Raw genomic sequence first — 12,246 nt, forward strand, 5'->3', positions numbered from 1 at the left:
TCACCCATGTGCTTCATCTGGCTCTAATTCCTCTCATTAATTTGGTCTCAGCATACACATCCATTAGAAACAAACCCACCTGCATAAACGGTGTTGGAGTTCTGCAAACCCGCCTCCTGGCATCGTTAACCAATCACTTCTCGTCCCTGCTAGCCCGGTGGACTTCTCCCGACCAGTGGCCTTCGAGAACGCTGAGATAGGGCAGTGTCCCAACCTGGCACCTCCCCCACCACCTGGCCCGCTACCTGAGGAAGAGGAGGAGGAGGAGGAAGAGGAGGAAGAGAAGCCGGGGCCACCCACTGCAGCAGCACCCGTACAGCCACCTGTTGCACCATCTACCGTATGTCTGCTCGACGCGGAGGAGTGAAGCACAAGGCCACAATGTCACAGGAATGGAGGGGGATAGTGGAAGTGATAAAAGAAGAAGAGATGAGAAGAGAGAACGGAAGAGATTGTTAAAGTTTAGCTTAAAGGTCATTGTCTCTCAGACAGTCCCATGAGAGCAAATGGTCTCAGATTGAGAGGGCAGACCTTCACTTCATATATATATATATCAGAGTAGAGAGGGTACAGAAAAGAGAGGGAACAGAAAAGTATTTCAGAGAGACATAAAAAGAGCAGATAGGTACCCACAGACAGAGAAATGCAGAAATGGAAGCGTGTTTGCCCTCTATGATACAAGTCAGGTCTGGGATCAGTCTCATTATCATGCTTCCTTTATAGGCTACATGCCAGTCTCAACATCATGCTTTCTAGATGGGCCACATGCGGTCCGGTTCTAAGGCTACATCATTTCTGGTTATAGGTATCATTCGAGCGAGCTAATGCTAACCATGCTACAGCCATAATCCATGCCAACATGGCTTTCCCCATGCTTACCATAGCTTTAAATTACACAGTATAGCTTACCATAGCTTTACATTAGACAGTATGGCTTACCATAGCTTTATATAGGGAGTATGGCTTACCATAGCTTTATTTAGGCAGTATGGCTTACCATAGCTTTACATTAGACAGTATGGCTTATATACTGTAGGCAGTATAGCTTACCATAGCTAAAGGCTTCAATCTGTAGTGCTCCATTTAACTTACTTCTTCATCTGTAATCTGAACTAGATCAGTCAGAAGATCTAGTGGTTGTCATACTGGTGCTGTTTTAACATGCCAACATGAACTGAGTAAAGCAGATGCTCATGTATACATGTGTACACATAGACATGTACATACATGTGGAAACATGAGCTTGGGCGCACACACTCACAACACATACACACACACGCACACTCACTTTCTTTCTCTCTCTCACAAATACTCTCTTAATCTCTCTCTCTCAAACACACATATACACACACTCCCTCTTTCTCTCTTTCCTCCTCTCTTTCTCTCTCAGACACACACACACACACACACACACCTGTGTGAGGTGTGTAGTGTGCAGGTAGTAAGCTGCTGCGCTCTGCTTTGCTGCTTCCTCTGACTCTCAGCCCTCCTTCACTCTGCTGCTCCGTAGGCTACCCCCCCAGCCCCCGCCGAGACCACCAGCGCCCCAGAGGAGACCCCCATCGGCCCCCCCGTCGACCCCCCCGTCGGCCCTGATGCTGCTGCGGTACTGCACGCCCCCCACCCCTTCTGCCCCCCATCTTTCCTACTGAAATGCCCCTGTGCTTTGTGCTCTGAGTCTGTAGGTTGTTGAGGCTGCTTGTAGCGCTCCCTGTAGTGCAATGATGTGCTGCAGTGCCTCCCAGCACATTGGCTACATTTTGTTTTTACCACGTCTTTCTGTGTGTGTGTGTGTGTGTGTGTGTGTGTGTGTGTGTGTGTGTGTGTGTGTGTGTGTGTGTGAATGTGTGTGTGCGTGTGTGTGTTATATCCTTGTATCTGTGTGAGTGTTATGTCCTTGTATGTGTGTTCACATGTGCAACCACATCTGTGTGTGTGTGTGTGTGTGTGTGTGTGTGTGTGTGTGTGTGTGTGTGTGTGTCTATGTATGTGTTTATGTGTTCCTCCTCCACCATGTCCTCTAACTGTACTCTGAACATGAAAACTGTCTCTCATCCTCCTGGCATAAAAGCCACCTCACCTCATCTTATCTCTGAGGCCTTCAACAAACTTCTAATCCGCGTGACCCCAGGGGCAGAGTGTGGGCCGACACTCAGCCGAGTCCAGAGCACTCATGTGGTTTAATAGCCCGTGTTCAAGCCTTTTCAATTCATAGTCTTTTTCACTTCTCACCATACGCGTCGATGGACTGCAGCTTTGTTGAATTGAGACCGAGACAGGGTTTTTTCCGCAGTCCCACAACATACAGAGGAAAATAATCAATTTCAATTAGATGTTGTAGAATGACACGCTTGAAAGTCTGTATCACAAGGCCGGCGTGAACAATAAAAAGGATTCTTAGAAAATAAAAACTCCTCCATGCCCACATCTGTGGTGCAGTGTCAAAGGAGTGCAGAGAAACCCCAGTCTTTATCAACAGCACCATCTAGTGGTGAAATTTGATTACAAATCATAACTTTAAATTGATTCCATAATAAGTCTTCCAAAGAGGGGTATTGAACAGTGTTGTTTGTTTTAAACTGAGGTGGTTTACTGTTTCTCTTCTGTACAGTATTCTGAAGTATAATTTGTGGGCGTTTACTATTAAGGGTATACAGACGACTTATCTTCTGTAGAACATTCAGCATTTTAAGCATTTAGAAACTATTAGTAACTACCTGTGGCAAGACTTTGTCTAGACCCAGAATTGTTGAAGAAAATATATTGTAGTATGTGGGGCACAATTGTAAACAGCTGATACTATGTTTGTACCGGTATTTGTATGTATGGTATGATTTAACTGGTCAGCCTGATTTGTTTCCTAGCTTTGTTTGTTAAAAAGACAACGTCAGGAGCTAACTGGCCGTCCTGCTCCTCTGCCCCGTAGATCTCCTGTGCTGCCGAGGCGGCTCCGGGAGTGCTGGAGCTGGCCAAGCAGTTTGGCCTCGCCAGAAACAGCCACATGGCCTTTGCATTCGACGACACCAAGGTCAAGAACAGGTAATAGCAGCAAATGATCAGTCCTCATCATCATTCATTTCAATACTGCTTAATTTAGTTTTGTTGTAATTTACGCTAGTGTTTTTTGTTTGATTTAATGAATATTACTGATTAATTTATTTGTATAGGTGTAGTATTTATGTATTTAATATGTTTTAAATATGTTAATGTTATCACTATTATGACTGACATAAAAATGCCCTGAAAATACATACAGTACATACATACATTATTGTAAAAATTACTGAAAGCGAAACTACTGAACTACTGAAAACGAAAACTGAGGGGTTCTAGAAGGTTCTATCGTGGACACAGGAAAGCAGTAGTGTCAGCAGAGCACTGAACTGCTCTCTCAGTCCACTTTCAGTTTTGGTCTCTCTCAAGTGCAAAGGAGCACCACAAACCTCCCGCCCAACATGCAGCATGTGTGCTATATCTCAAAACCTCACTGTCACAGTCAGGAAGTTGCTTATCTGAGTTAACGAGCACCGGTCTCCTCCCAGGCTGATCATCGAGTTTGACATCCGCACGACGGCCGAGTCGGGCCTGGTGTTCTACATGGCCCGCATCAACCATGCCGACTTTGCCACGGTGCAGCTGAAGGAGGGCCAAGCCCACCTGGGCTTCGACCTGGGCAGTGGCAACACGTCTGTCGGCGTGCCACGCACTATCAGCGACGGCCAGTGGCACAAGGTCAGGGGTCACGAGAGGCCCACACACACACACACACCCACCATCAAAGCCTTTTCATGAGAACATGTGATCAAGTTTTTACTAATGAACTAACTGAAGTTGCATCAGTTGGATATTTTCACTGACCAAGATTACAACATCCTCCTTATTGCAACATCCTCTTGACACCACAATCAGGAACATAACCCCAGTTTTCTTTCAGGTTTTACTCAGTGTGGGTGTCCCGATAACTGTAATCCTGATTTGTGAAATCAAGGGGTTGATTAGATCAGATGTCTGTTGGCTGTTGCTTCTCCTCATGACTTAATCTGAAGCTCCAGCTGTGCCCACTCCTAAAGCAATGTTAAGAAAAGAGCTGACCCACCCCAGTCTTCAGTTTTCCGTTTAACCAGGAATGAACCCTATTCTGAAGCATGCCAGTGGTTACACATTTGCAACTATTTAAGAATTAACAGTAAACCATGGTGATAAACAATAGATGAAAACTGAGCTCATTACCTATTTATATATATTATATACATTAATACAATAATAATTCATAGATTAATTATTAATTATGAGCACATTAATACAATCATTATATATATAATTATTATTGCATTAATGTATATTATTCAGTATACTATATACCTACTGTACTGTACTGGTTTGCAGTAAAATATTGAGTTATGCTACATTTGAAAACAGCACAACTTGCGTTGTTTTTTTAACACATCTCTGTGTCCAGATAGGGACAACACATTCGTTTTAAGAGTGTGTTAAGCGACGGTGTGCAGTTGGTACTGACCAGACGTGTGTGTGCTGTTTGCCTGTGAGTGCAGATCCGGGTAGTGAGACAGAAGCAACTGGGCATCTTGACGGTGGATGGCCGCTTCTCCAAGCAGACCAAGAGCCCCAAGAAGGCCGACATCCTGGATGTAGTGGGCATGCTCTACATCGGTGGTCTTCCAATCAACTATACTACCAAGAGGATCGGCCCAGTATGTACTCTTTATCTCTCTCTCTCTCTCTCTCTCTCTCTCTCTCTCTCTCTCTCTCTCTCTCTCTCTCTCTCTCTCTCTCTCTCAAAGTAGGTCTTTTTCTGCTTTTTCTGTTATATTGGAAATGTCATAAAAAGGGGAATTTGATATGCTTAGCATTAACATTTACAAAAATATAAAAGTCACTAGAAAACCCATCAAAAAGAAGGCAACTTAATAAGAGAAAGGTCAACTAATTGTTTGTGCTGTTTGCATTATATAAATACTGTATATTGATGGTATCGTGGCGCTAACAACTTGGCCTGTTTTGTTCCAGGTGGTCTACAGTATTGATGCTTGCATTAGAAACTTTAAAATGCTTGGCACAGAAATGGACCTTGAAAACCCTACATCCAGTTATCGTGTTGGCACTTGTTTTGCCAACCCCGAAAAGGGCACCTACTTTGATGGCACAGGCTATGCCAAAGCAGGTACAGGCCAATGTTCTTGTTCAGTTCTCTGTTTGCTTCCATGCTTGTGATCTCATGATCCCACGTTTTGAGAAGTTATTCCGAATTTGAATATTGTCAGATTAGTGCTGTTAATAATGATTTATACTTGTACGAAATTGATGGATCTTAATCTCATGTGTTAGAGTTAAAACATGCTGTAGAACAATGGCAGAGCTCAGTAATCAGAAATAAATTATTTATCAATGAGAACTAAGTAGTGCATTTGTATTTTAAATACTTAGACTAGACCACACTTTTGAATGCTACCAGTATTCAGTAATCGTAAACGAATGCCGTAAAACTAGCAGTATTAATTGGAGAAGTTCAGTTATGGTGAGCTATTGACTGAGGGTCCAGACGTGTGGGGGTGTTTGCTGAGCTGAATCACGTAATGACTTAAGTCAGGACAAATGTCAGGGGTGTGGACAAATGACTACCAAGCTCATTACACGGAAATGAACCACCACTGTCCCCTAAGGGGCAGACGCAGGATTATTTACTTCCTCTTGGAGCCCTATTGGAATCCAATAGCACATATTGGCTCAGGAGGCCTGAGTGGTTTCAGGCCTGTTTGCAGTGAAAACACGCCTTTTTCACCATCCGAAAGAGGTGTGTGTAGGTCAGAGTGCTAAATAATTCTAGAGGCATACCATAATGATTGATAATCTGAGAACAGTCTTTATAGACTAATATGTGTGTGTGTGTGTGTGTGTGTGTGTGTGTGTGTGTGTGTGTGTGTGTGTGTGTGTGTGCCTGCCTGCCTGCCTGTGTGTGTGTGTGTGTTCTCTGAACCCAGTGGCCACATACAGAGTTGGTCACGAGGTGTCGGTGGAGCTAGAGTTCCGCACGTCTCGGAGTGATGGAGTTCTCATGGGCGTCAGTAGCCAGGTGCTCGATGGAATGGGCATTGAGCTGCACAATGGCAAGGTGAGCTCCATCTCTCTCTCTCTGTCTCTCTCTCTCTCTCTCTTTCTCTCTCTCACTCTCACTCTCACTCTCACTCTCTCTCTCTCTCACACACACACACACACACACACACACACACACTATCATATTATTTGTTCCCAAGACAACAGTGGGATATATACAGGTACGTGCCTCAGACAGGCCTAGAACTCTTAAGCTCAAGAAAGAACTCTTAAACTCAAGAAAGAACTCTCAAACTCAAGAAAGAACTCTTAAGCTCAAGAAACTGAACAGCCATGAGCCTTACAAAAGCAGGCAAAGAGCTGCAGGTTTGCCACCCCTGTACTAGAAGACTGAATCAGGATTGAGGGGAATTAAGTTTTGTCTCACTGAACTGTAGAAAATTCTATTCTATTCTATTGTATGCTGTGGAAAACGAGCTCTTCACTAATGCCCGTTGTGTCTGTCGTCCCTGCAGCTTCTCTTCAGTGCTGATAACGGCCCGGGCATCGTCACCGCCATCTACGCACCCGAGGAGGAGGCGGGGCTCTGCGACGGCCAATGGCACACTGTCTCTGCCCGCAAGCTGAAGCACCGGCTAGAGCTGGTGGTGGACGGCAACCAAGTGGAGGCGGCCAGCCCCAACACCGCTTCCACCTCCGCCGACACTAGCGACCCCATCTACTTCGGCGGATACCCAGGTACCTCTTCAAAACTGACCTCAGACCTGTACTTTTACCGATTGCAATGCAAGCCAAGAGCTATTTGGAACAGGAATAACTTAACATCTTTCTCCACAAAATAGGAGCTAGGTCTGTAAGAATGCAGTCTACTGAGTGCCCATCTTGTTCAAATTTAAAGGACTCTAAGCTGACGCAGCATGTTATTGATAATTGATGAAGTTATATTATAGACTTAAAGCTGCAGTTGGCAAGTTTGACAGATTGAGGGGACACTCATGCCCCTCCTCCACTACCACCGAGCCCCCACTCATCAAGTTTGTGCTCGTCAGTGCGCACCAGACTGCACCAGACTGTGATTGACAGTCAGATCTTACACAGCCCTGCTCTGATTGGACCAGAAGAACCGGGAGCTGTAGATTTTTGCAAAACAAATAACAGGCTCTAGGTGGAGGTAGAAGTGCGGGTTTTTTTCTAAAACCGGCTGATTTATGTTGTTCTGTATAGTGTCGGTTTCAGTGAATATGATCAAAAAATCTTGCCAACTGCAGCTTTAAAGACTCTAAGCTGATGCAGCATGCTGTTGATAATTGATGAAGTCATATTATAGACTAAAGTGTCCTAAGTGTTTTATCAGTCTCAGTCTCTAGTTGACAGCAATCCCAACCACAGGGCCAAAGTGTTCAGGCACTGTGCCTGAATTCAGGCGTGGGCTGGGGCGTTTAAGATTGGAAAATAGGCAACATGCCTACAGGCCTAGGACATCTTCAAAAATGGCTGATAACTTCAGGCACATTTTTTTTCTTGCTTTAAGCCCAGCAACCATTAACCCTGACATTTTACTCTCTTTCGTAGTGGGACTGAAGCAGTTTGGACTCACCACTAGCGCGCCATTTAAGGGCTGCATACGCAACGCCAAGATCATCAAGGGTGGCAAGGTCCTGGACGTCCAGTTCAACAAGGCCCTGGAACTGCAAGGGGTCCAGCCACTCACTTGCCCTGCTGCTTAAAACCGACCAAACCTGACCCACTGATCCAGGACCTACCCTCTAGGCCAAGATTTGGAAAAACATCAAAAATCAAAATCAGCTGAAAACCAAAAAGAGACTATGAAAGGCCACTCCTAGCTGGTTCAAAGCAAAGAGCACTGGTCCAGCAGAGTGTTAATTAATGCCCAACCATGTGATGATAGTAAACCCATACTGAGTCTTGATTGTGGACCTTTTAAAATAAACAATACAAGGATGTTGTGTTGCATGTTTCTGCGGAAGGTTCTGGATAAATGTTTGTCATCCTGTTTGTCAGCAGTTCAGTGTTCCCTGTAGCTTTGTTGCATGGTGTGTTGAGACTCGCTGTATGGTGTTTGTTGCAGTATTTTCAAATATACTCCCCCCTGAAGGCACTTAAATCAGTGGTTACTGGAGTCTTCTTCCATCTTGTGTCTTGTCAAATTGAAACCAGTGATGGAAATACCCATGAATTATATGTAGTGGTTCTAAAAATAATCATTCATAAAAATGATCAATAATAATTATTCTCATTCCCATGATAAATGCTACAAAGCTAGCGCACCAGCGCCACCAGTAATTACAGTATGCCTCATTATACATGGAGCACACTTGATGGAATCATGAAATGGAACCAGTGCTGTGGAAGGTTTTGAAATGGGTCTGCACCTGGGAACTTACTAAATTGATAGAAAATTTGAGATAAACTCTTAAAAGGCTAAAATCTATCCTCTGTGTGTGTGTGGATATGTTTGTGTGCAGGGCTGGAGTGTTGGGCCCTATATTTGGCCCAAGCAGCCCTCCAGTCGGTCAGCCACACCCACTTACAAAATCCTGGCAGCAGTACCCTTAAATATGTGTATTTTTGAACTAAGCACCATGGAGCTCTGAAAGTAGACAAGTGTAGGCCTACTCACTAGCTATCTGACTCACTGGTGATCAGAGGTGGCCAGGGAGCACATCATTTTTATATTCACATACAAATACAAACAATTGTGCAAGAGGCTCTGCTGGAATTCAAAGTATAATTTCATCTGTAGCAGCACCAAACAATTACTGTATGTGTAAAGAGCTAAATTAACCAGATTGTTAGGCCTATACCTAACCTATAATATCTTAACAGTTACCACTATACACAGGACAACTTAAGCCTAACACAAAAAATATAGGGAATCTTTGTTTCCTGTTGCTGTAAATGTGTCAGTGACAGATAAGGGTTGGTAAGAGGAGAAAATTAAAAATATGTTTAAACCTTTAAAAAAAACATGCCTGAGGTTTGCTAAAGTGTATACTTTGTATTTCTGTTGTATTCATATTATTTAATATGACGTGTATGCTATTTTTTAACAAAATATAGAACTAACAGCCTGTTAAATTGTCAAATGGTGTAACCACAAAAATGACAAATATCTAATATTTCACACCTCCTGTTCATGCAATTGCTTTCATGAAATTATTAGTTTATTTTGTAATATCCTATGAGAATATGTTTTATTATATTTATTTCTAAATTTAAATTATGTGGGTTTTTCAAAACCATATGCTGTAAACATCTTGTTTTCTGTCTATTCTTTGACCATTTGAGTAAACATGGTTTAAACAACCATTATTACAGTAGAGTATTAAATCATTATCCATATTAATTTTTTTGTACATTATTAGTATTTTAGACAAAATACTGGTTACACCAATTGACATAAATCGGTTACACCAATTGACCATAAAACGTTTATAGCAATAGGACAAGAAATTGACTCAGAAAATAGGCATCAAGGTAAACTGAATTGGATATTTTGATATGTATTCATGTCATTCATTATATTCCATATCAAATATCATTTCATAACATCAATGAAGAAACTTGTGTTCTATTTGATTTCAATTCAGTTCTCATACAATTTCATTCTATACCCATTATTTTCAAAGAGAGTGAGATAAAGGGCCCTATTTTCGTGATGCAAAAATGCCTGTAACCTGACTCTAGATAGATAGATAGATAGATACTTTATTGATCCCCAGGGGAAATTCAAGACTCTTGCAAGCTAGGCGGAACGAAATTCATCTGGCGAGAGTCAGGTTAACTTTTCCCAGCTATCCCTGACAAAAAACCTGAATTTCCATGACCTAGCCTACTGTTTAATAAATAATAGCCTAGATTGCAATGACTTCATCGTCCAAAGCACTAGTGTATCTGATTTATCCTCAGAGAGTCCTTTGTCTCATACTGTGACACTGGTCAGTGACTCATACTTATGTGGACAGTAAGTAAAGATCTGTGAGAGGCTGTGTATGTGGAAGTGAAACTCCAGTAGGATTGTCCCAGGGAGCCGAGAGGACAGTCCCAGGTTACTCAAGTCATCCAGCCCTCCTCTCAGACTGTCATTGCAACAGCTGGGTTAAAGGAAGTGCCTGTCCGTCCAGTTTACCGAAGTGTGCATTATAAGGCAGCCCTGTGAGAGTACCGTGTCTGTTAGCCGCGTGTGCGTGTGTGTGATACGATGAGGGGTTTCTTCAGGGGAGTGCTGCGGGCCCAGAGGCTCTGGGTGCAGGGTGGAGGCCCAGGGTGGGGTGCTGGTTACTGTCACTGGAGGCCCATCCACTCCTGCTCTGCACTGGTCTACCGAAGGCATGGACCAGACCTAGACCAGCTCAGGTTGGTGTGTGTGTGTGTGTGTGCAGCTAGCTGTATTTTTCTCCAATATGTATGTTAGCTAGGCTATATTTGAACGGAGCTAAAAAGATCATTAGGAGAACGTGTGGACAGTGGCACACAATGGGCTTAAAGTGACAGTGCATAATTTACAAATAAGGTAAACAGCATCACATACTTTAAAACAAAATTACTGTGTCATTATTATCATTTAAATAATATAGAAGTGTTTTATTTTTACCTTTGTGGTTACTCAGTAATTTTGTGATTTATGCTGTATTTAATATGCCATAAGAAGCTTTAGTATTTAGGGAGAAAATGTAGGCTACTTTTTAACCGCAATTAATCTAGATTAATTAATTTCAAAATATGAGGTTAATTAGTTATTTTTTAATCGTTTGACAGCCCTAATAAAAACGTAAAATATTTAACCGCAGCAATTTACTAATGTAGCCTATGTGACGATTCTTCTCGTCACCATTTATTGTAATCATTAACCATGACCTTGGGTTCCCTTATGAGTTGCCACTGGCAGACAGTCTAATAATTGTTTGCAGGCAAATCTGTGGCCTATCGCAGTGAAATGCCATCAGTAAAATTATTACTCATCCTTACAGTGGATGCCGCAATTTGGAAAAACAATATATATTTGCTGCTGTGCTGAGTGTCATGTAGCTATCCATTTCGTACAGATTACTCAGGTATGCTCATGCGTATATTTCACAGGTATGCACATGCATATATCGTAAAAGATTTCAAGACAGAACCATTGAACATATTTTAATCTGTATTTATAAAAAAAATACTGTAGATTAGATTGATGTGTTGTAGGTAAATGTAATGTAATGTAAATGTAATGTAATGTAATGTGTTAAAATTATGATCGATAGTCTAATAATGCCATTATTAAGTGAAGAGTACCTGATGACTTGTTCAGGACTTGAAAAAGATTGGGACTTGGACTTGGACACGACTTGGCTTTGATGTGACTTGGACTTGGACTCGACTTGCTCTTCTCTGTCTTTACTTGGGACTTGACTTGGACTTGACTGCTAAGACTTGGGACTTACTTGTGACTTGCCAAACAGTAACTTGGTCCCACCTCTGATTATAGTAGTGTTTTAGTCTGATAGTCAGGAAACTGCCATGCTGATGGTCATTATGAGGGGTACATTATAAAAGGCATGTATACTGTACATGTGATGTACTATGATCCTTGCTTTGGATTTATTGTGTTTTTAGAATGAATTGATACCAGTGATAGAAGCTTGTGAGCTATGTCATACTTAACTGACATATTGCTATGTTGGGAACAAAATTAAATGGGGCTTGCATTTTACAAATGTTATATAAGTAATTAAGTCCATGTTATTTAGCCAACATCACTTGTTCATTCATACGTAGTGTATGCTTAGATGCACATCCCTGTTATCTTTAATGTTGTCCACAGGGTGGCACTATTTCACACATACATGGCATTATTTCTACAGTACGTGTTGACAGGCTTTTAAAAAATTGCATGCTATTACCTTTGATAAGGATGGAGCAGTGGGACTTTCAAGCGATTGGTCCACACAGTGTAAGATTGCAGATGCTTGCTGCGCCCGTCAATCCTGCAGACATAAATATGATGCAAGGTGAGATACCACTCCACATGGAGATCGACACACACAAGTTGAATTGTGATATAAGAATTGTTCATTTCTTAAAACATACTTGTAGCATTTCAAAATTCCATTATCTCATGTTGTTAAATGTTTCCCGTTAGCTGGAGCATTGTCATGCAGATAGAATTACATC

General features: G+C 42.2%; 3 protein-coding genes across 13 annotated transcripts in view; 2 read left to right on the forward strand and 1 right to left on the reverse strand.

Moving 5' to 3' along the window:
• The window catches only part of lama2 (laminin, alpha 2), a 145,763-nt gene extending 137,566 nt beyond the window's left edge, over positions 1–8,197 (forward strand). For 9 of the 11 annotated variants that reach the window (XM_042096118.1, XM_042096120.1, XM_042096119.1 and 6 more), the window contains 9 exons: positions 154–340; positions 1,511–1,606; positions 2,927–3,039; positions 3,543–3,732; positions 4,554–4,712; positions 5,029–5,182; positions 6,000–6,130; positions 6,588–6,810; positions 7,645–8,197. In XM_042096118.1, coding sequence (XP_041952052.1) covers positions 154–340; positions 1,511–1,606; positions 2,927–3,039; positions 3,543–3,732; positions 4,554–4,712; positions 5,029–5,182; positions 6,000–6,130; positions 6,588–6,810; positions 7,645–7,799 — 1,408 coding nt within the window. In that variant the 3' untranslated portion in view covers positions 7,800–8,197. The remainder of the gene's footprint in view (positions 1–153; positions 341–1,510; positions 1,607–2,926; positions 3,040–3,542; positions 3,733–4,553; positions 4,713–5,028; positions 5,183–5,999; positions 6,131–6,587; positions 6,811–7,644) is intronic. The other 2 variants (XM_042096123.1, XM_042096129.1) reach the window with 1 other exon arrangement.
• Positions 248–12,246, reverse strand: part of arhgap18 (Rho GTPase activating protein 18) — a 43,371-nt gene continuing 31,372 nt past the window's right edge. The window contains exon 16 of the mRNA XM_042096169.1: positions 248–277. The gene's annotated coding sequence lies outside the window, so the exon portion shown is untranslated. The remainder of the gene's footprint in view (positions 278–12,246) is intronic.
• LOC121712136 (enoyl-[acyl-carrier-protein] reductase, mitochondrial) overlaps positions 10,164–12,246 on the forward strand; it is a 7,396-nt gene continuing 5,313 nt past the window's right edge. Inside the window, exons 1-2 of the mRNA XM_042096188.1 lie at positions 10,164–10,449; positions 11,986–12,083. Of these exons, the coding sequence (XP_041952122.1) occupies positions 10,295–10,449; positions 11,986–12,083 (253 nt within the window). The 5' untranslated portion in view covers positions 10,164–10,294. The remainder of the gene's footprint in view (positions 10,450–11,985; positions 12,084–12,246) is intronic.

This window comes from Alosa sapidissima, chromosome 6, assembly GCF_018492685.1.
Source record: "Alosa sapidissima isolate fAloSap1 chromosome 6, fAloSap1.pri, whole genome shotgun sequence".
Classification (NCBI taxonomy): Eukaryota; Metazoa; Chordata; class Actinopteri; order Clupeiformes; family Clupeidae; genus Alosa; species Alosa sapidissima.